We start from the raw sequence: 6000 nt of genomic DNA, 5'->3' as shown, positions 1-6000 counted from the left end.
ACACACACACACACACCGCACACACACACACACACACACACACACGGCAGCAAAGCAGCGCTATGGGGCAGGCTGCTCCCAGCAAGACGCAGGCCCCCAAAAAGCCTGAGTGGCTGCACAGCTAACCAAACATAGTCTGCAGATGCACGGCGGAGCCAGGACTGCAGCACTGCCAGACACGGCTAAAGGTGACTTTTCATTAGAGCCGGGTCACTGTCCTGCAGAGAAACCGGGAGAGTGGGATAGAGGACAGGACGTGAGGAGGAAAAAACACTGTACAGAATTAAAACGGGGAAAAAAGAAAGGACGGCTGAAGGAAAGCCTCAGGGGGGAAAGGAGTTCAGTAAACTATCATCACCCCTGACTGTGGCCCAATAACGAGCCTCTTTCAGCGTGACAACTTCCTGCTACTGATGCAATGCCGATAGAGCCGCGCTACCTGAATGCTGTCTGCTCGGTCGATCACAACCGCTCCCCGCCTGCAGACACAACAAGCGGGTGCAATCACCGTCCGTCCATCAGATAAGAAACAGATGTTAGTCATGGGGCCCGAGCTCAAAGTGACACACAGATACACTACGGTGAACACACGGCTGCACGCGCACACGCCCCCTTTGCAGGGTTTTTACATATTCCACGTTTGTTGTGGAAAAGCCGACGCTCGTCGGTGTGATTTGTGTGGAACCGCTCCTCATTGCATTCGTGGCTTTTTTTTTTCTTTCTTTGAACATTCCTGATTGTTCACCATAATCGTTATCTCGACCAGACCGCTCAATCGTGTCCAGAAAAACTACCGTCTTCATTCTTCAACAGAGTCTGCGTCCGCGCACAAAGAGTCCGCTGTGGGAGAGCTGGCTCTGGCGAGGAGATGGATCGAGGCAAACCAGACAAAATGGGCAGAGCAGCACACACACAAAGGTCAACGTCGATCGAGTCTTAGGCGCTGACGACCTTCCGAGCCGGGGTGTCTTTGCGAGGGAGGAGCTGGGTGTCGGTCCTCCGAGCCCCAAGGGGTAACTGAGGACAGGGGGCACTATTTGACAGATCGACTCTCGGCATCAAGTGAAAACATCCGCAAAAGTTTACGGCTGTGCCTCGGTTATTTCCCACAGTTGGTTCTGACAGGAGCATTAACCGGCCCGCGGCGTGCACAAATACTTGATCAGACAAACTGTGAGAACTGGTTGTGTCCATTCTCAGACGATCGTCACTTTAGACTTTTGTCTTCGTCTATTACTTTTTCATCGCTATATTTGCCCCCCAAAGAAAACGGTAACACAATGAATCTGAAGACTTGAACATGCACAGACTAAAAATCGGATCAGAAAGTTCCTCCGTGTTTGGACTTCTCAACAAGAACTCACCACAGCAATTCGAGTCCGCCTAATGTTACGGAGCCTCATAATTCAAAAATCTCCACCACCAGATTCCTTCCCCCGCGAGATTGCTGAGTGCGGTGCTAATGACCGGGATTTTCATCTGGTCACATAGAGCCGACAGAAATTATCTTTCTGGAACCGGTATCAAAGTCCAAGTAACGGCTCTAACATTTTCGAACAATACCCAACGAGGAGTTGGGTTTTTCAGCGACATTCTTGACGACATACATCACTATTTGCACAAGAAACAACTGAACGAAGGCAGAAGGCATTCTGGGAAATGGTGGAAACGTCTGACTGACACAGACGACAACACACGAGTCGCCTCATCCGCCTCGCGAAAAATGACGCCACCCCGGTTAGAAGCTCCGTTACGTGACCTGCCCCTGCAGCACATCTGCAAACAACTCCGCTTGACCTGAACATGTGTTTTCCCTGAAACAGGACCGGGATTCCGACTGTACAAGTTGAATAACAAAAAAGGGGGGGCGGGGCGGAGGGGGGGGGGGGATCAGAAAGCTATTGAATGTACAGTACGGAGCAGTAAGTGTTTGAAGATGTACTGAAAGCCCCAGCGCGCATTTTGGGAGAGAGAACTGAAATGAGGTCAGCGGAAAGGTACACCTGTGGCCGCGCATGTCCCACATGTGGAATGGAAATCGATGGAGACAACGAATGTACAGTGCGCAGCGAGCGCTGGTCGCAATTTTTTTTGAACATGTCGTCGTTGCTTTGTCTGTGTAATGAACACGTTCAACTGTTTTCTAGGGAGGAAGAGGGATGTGTTGAAGATGAACCATGCTTTCTGTGAGTGTGAGTGTGTGTGTGTGTGTGTGTGTGTGTGTGTGTGTGTGTGTTTATGTGTGTGCATTTACCATCACTAGAGCTGCTCCATGAGATGGTAGCTAGTACACTGGGGTCGTGGGGAAACTCAGACCCTGTGAACAGAGGAAACGGACACAACGATTAGCATTGTTTCCAACGGTGTTCAGCATCATTAGCTCCATCGTCATTTCACGTTGATGGATCACACGCCGTGCAATTTGAAATGAAGTATCTTGGGGGAAAATGCATAGTATTGCTGAATAGAACGGAGTAAAAGGGCCACAGTAAATATGGAAGAGCCAGAAAAAGAAATATGACAAACAACCCAAGCCGTGAGCTTCAGCCCCCGTCTATACATCCACAAAACTGAAACCAATGGAAACGTGACAGGACACCGTTTAGCCGCATTTGATCTTTCTAGAGATATTCATGCTGTGTTCGCCTCGTTGGCGCAGTTGGCAGCGCGTCAGTCTCATAATCTGAAGGTCGTGAGCTCGAGCCTCACACGGGGCACAGTGTTTTTCCGGAATTTCCCAGCTCGGGATCAATGAGGTACCGATCTATCTCTGTCCATCTACTCTCACATTGGCTCACTCGGACACTTTCCGGAAATTTGGATACGCACGGGTGAAAGCAGCATCAGATGTAACTTGAGCCACTAAGAAGAGGAGAGAATCTAAAATGACTGTTCCAGTTAGAGTCTGTATGTGTGAACAAGGGCTCACTTCAAATGGCACCAAGAACAGACAAATGCTGCTTAAATTATATGATTCAATAGATAAACAGGTTCCAGAGTTGCTGCTACCTGTCTAGGTAATAGCCTGCATCCAGACAATCCAAAACAAAGGCTTATTGCTTGAAGAGTTCCCCCGTCTTGAATGTTAAACAACACCGACGATGGCATTGTACAGCACATTCGCTGGTGCATATCAAAGGCTCCAATGTATCACAATGAGGCGACCTGCGGGCCCCGCGGGCCCCTAACGCTGCGTTATTACCGGCTGACGACAGAGCGGCCCTCTGCTTTTCATTACAGGGGGGAGAGGCCGAGGGGGAAAATGAGCATCGGTGTGCAGCGCCCACGGGTCATGAGGCGACTCCCGACAAATGAAAAGGCCGGTGCACGGCTCGGAGCGTGCAGGACGGACTAGGATGCAACCTGGAATTTTTTCGTTTTTGGGATGGACTTTGCAGATGCCCTTGGCACCGGACAACACTCCACACACACACACACACACACACACACACACACACACACACACACACACACACACACACACACACACACACACACACACACACACACACACACACACACACACACACACACACACACACACACACACACACACGCACACACGTTATCCCAAGGTTATAATCGGCTACAACGCACCGGCGAGCTCAGCCTTTTTCCTCGCCAACCGAGTGTGTCTGTGTGTGTGTTTTGGGGGCAGGCTGGGATAGTTTCACATGATGAATGAGTAAATGGCCGCCTGCCAACTAAGTACAGGCATCCTACAGTCGCAAGCACGTGCAACAGCACAACTGTACGCCTACAGACATGTCTAGGGCAAAACAAAAAAAGCAGCTTCGTAGACGTCTAAAATAGATTACATTCTTGTATCAACCAACTGGAAAACGCTCTCGTTGTGTGTGTGTGTGTGTGTGTGTGTGTGTGTGTGTGTGTGGCGTGCAGGGTGTCGGTCGAGGGTGCGCGAGGAGAGAAAGGCCGCAGACCAGCCGCCTGACACGGGGGTCGCACTAATTGGGTGATAATGTGCCATTTTACTCGCGCTGGGTCAGGAAGGCAAAGAGCGCGGCGCGTGTGAAATGAGCTGCGTTAATGAGCAGCGCTCTGGGCCTCGGCACCTGTCGGTGAGGGAGTCTGCAGGCTCGGCAAACGGGCTCACACTGCAACCAGAAGAGGCTGGCAGCTTTATGAGTTACGAGTTCGAGATGGTTATCGATATGTAGCAACCCAGGGGGAGATGCACCATAAAGATAGGTGCGCGTCCATTAAGTTTTCTCATAAACATGGCACTTATTCTGTATTCATTCACACAATGATTCATAATGTCTCCCGCTCATGTTGTTGATCTCTTGTACATCCTTATCTCTGCATAGGTCCCAGGCTCCGGGGGTCTCGCAGCTTGTGAAAACCGTACGGGACGGAAAATAAAGTTTGTTCCCGCTAACGTGACAGTGAATTACGGTGGGTCTCGGCCCCAAGGCCAGTCTACATTTTTTCTCCGTCCTCTGGGCTGACAGACTTTTAAGAAGCTCAGAGAGAGAGAGAGAGAGAGAGAGAGAGAGAGAGAGAGAGAGAAAAGGAAAAGACAGGCGAGATGGGGACGATGCAGCTCACTAGTTTCACTAACGCGAAGCCGGCCAAGCGCAGCCAGGTGAGAGTTCACCGCAGGGGGGGCCGGACATGCGAATAGAGGAGACGGGGAAGGGCGGAGGGAAGACTGACAGTTGTACCGTGCCACGGTTAATAAAAGTCGATACGGGGGAGGGACTTTTGAGAAGAAAATGTGGCCTTTCCAGGAACTGTTTTGGAGCTGTCCCTTCTTGGGAGGTCCCCCCCCCCCCCCCCCGGAAGCCCCTCAGGAAAATGTCGGAACTTCAGCGCATGTCTGAAAGCAGCTTTGGTTGCATCCACTTTACTAGAATAATTAAGTTGGCAGATCAAGGCTCATGGGTTGTTTTTTGTAATTGTGATGCGGGTAGATTAAAAAAGGCATTGGACAAATCAAGCCCTTGCACATACGCATAAACCATACAGATATTCATTTTCATTCATTTGATTTAAGTATGCAGCTCCATTGATCGTTCAACTCTTATTTATCATAAGAATTATATATTTGAATTCATATCAAATAGAGTTGTTTCCTCGTTTAACTCATCTAAAACTCTGTTAGGCCTTTGTTGAACTCTGGTAAAAGCTTAATACTTTCAGTTGAGTCGGCACTGGTCCAAGTCCGCTTCGTGCCGTCTCTCCAGCCAAGAGTCAAGCGACCTTTTTTAGCTGGCTGTCTATCATTTCACATTGCGTCCAATTTTTCAGCCACAAGTCAGCTCCCTGGAACTATTTAGTGCGCTGATACCATCTCCGCCCGTTGGTTTTTTTCATTAGAATGGCCATTATCTCGAAACTGTTGAAAAGCCAAATTTTACAGTCATTTCCCTTTAAGTACCTTCAAAGGAAAAGCTAAATATAACGTGGATCCATGAAGCTCGTTTTAATGATGTGGCATATTTTCGACTTATGTCAGGCCATGAATCGATGGAGGGAAAATTGAAAGCGTTTTTGAATAACAGTACTGATGGTTCAGAAATTAACTCTTTCCAGACAGGTCACGGATGCACGCCAACGAGCCACGGCGTTAAAACCAGTCGCCTGTTTTAATGTTGCGACTGGGCGGTGTGTGAAGTCCCGGTACATACGGACGTGAACATGCATCAAAACCCTGCACGTCTGATGAGCTTCTTTATATATCCCCTCTTGGCTGATATGGTATATCTCATAAAACTGAAAGTTTCGGGCCACCTCCTCTATCATTTGTGTGCCACTCACTCGCCATCCCCGTGGCAACGCACACAGCCGACGGTTAACGCGGAGGTTCCCCGGAGGCGTGCGGACGGAGAGTTCCATGAGAGCAGCCTCTGATCCCCATCCAGATGTATTTGGCTTACGATGATAAAAAAAAAAAAAAAAAAAAAAGAAGAAATCACGCAGGGACACGAGCTTAACCCCCATAAAGCTCGGTGTGACTTTACTGCGACAGCAGCATAT

General features: G+C 49.3%; 1 protein-coding gene and 1 non-coding gene across 3 annotated transcripts in view; one reads left to right on the top strand and one right to left on the bottom strand.

Annotated features, from left to right (window-relative positions):
- ror1 (receptor tyrosine kinase-like orphan receptor 1) overlaps positions 1-6000 on the bottom strand; it is a 113870-nt gene that overhangs the window by 35413 nt on the left and 72457 nt on the right. The window contains exon 2 of one of the 2 annotated variants that reach the window (XM_035648413.2): positions 2255-2317. The exons of the other annotated variant lie outside the window; for it this stretch is intronic. Within the exon in view, the coding sequence (XP_035504306.1) occupies positions 2255-2317 (63 nt within the window). The remainder of the gene's footprint in view (positions 1-2254; positions 2318-6000) is intronic. 2 annotated transcript variants of the gene reach the window in all.
- Positions 2645-2717, top strand: trnam-cau. Its single transcript has one exon. It is a non-coding gene; the product is annotated as a tRNA-Met (tRNA).

This window comes from Scophthalmus maximus, chromosome 13 (genome assembly GCF_022379125.1).
Source record: "Scophthalmus maximus strain ysfricsl-2021 chromosome 13, ASM2237912v1, whole genome shotgun sequence".
Classification (NCBI taxonomy): Eukaryota; Metazoa; Chordata; class Actinopteri; order Pleuronectiformes; family Scophthalmidae; genus Scophthalmus; species Scophthalmus maximus.
The sequence above is the reverse complement of the archived record's forward strand: the minus strand, read 5'-3'. Positions and strand labels throughout refer to the sequence as shown.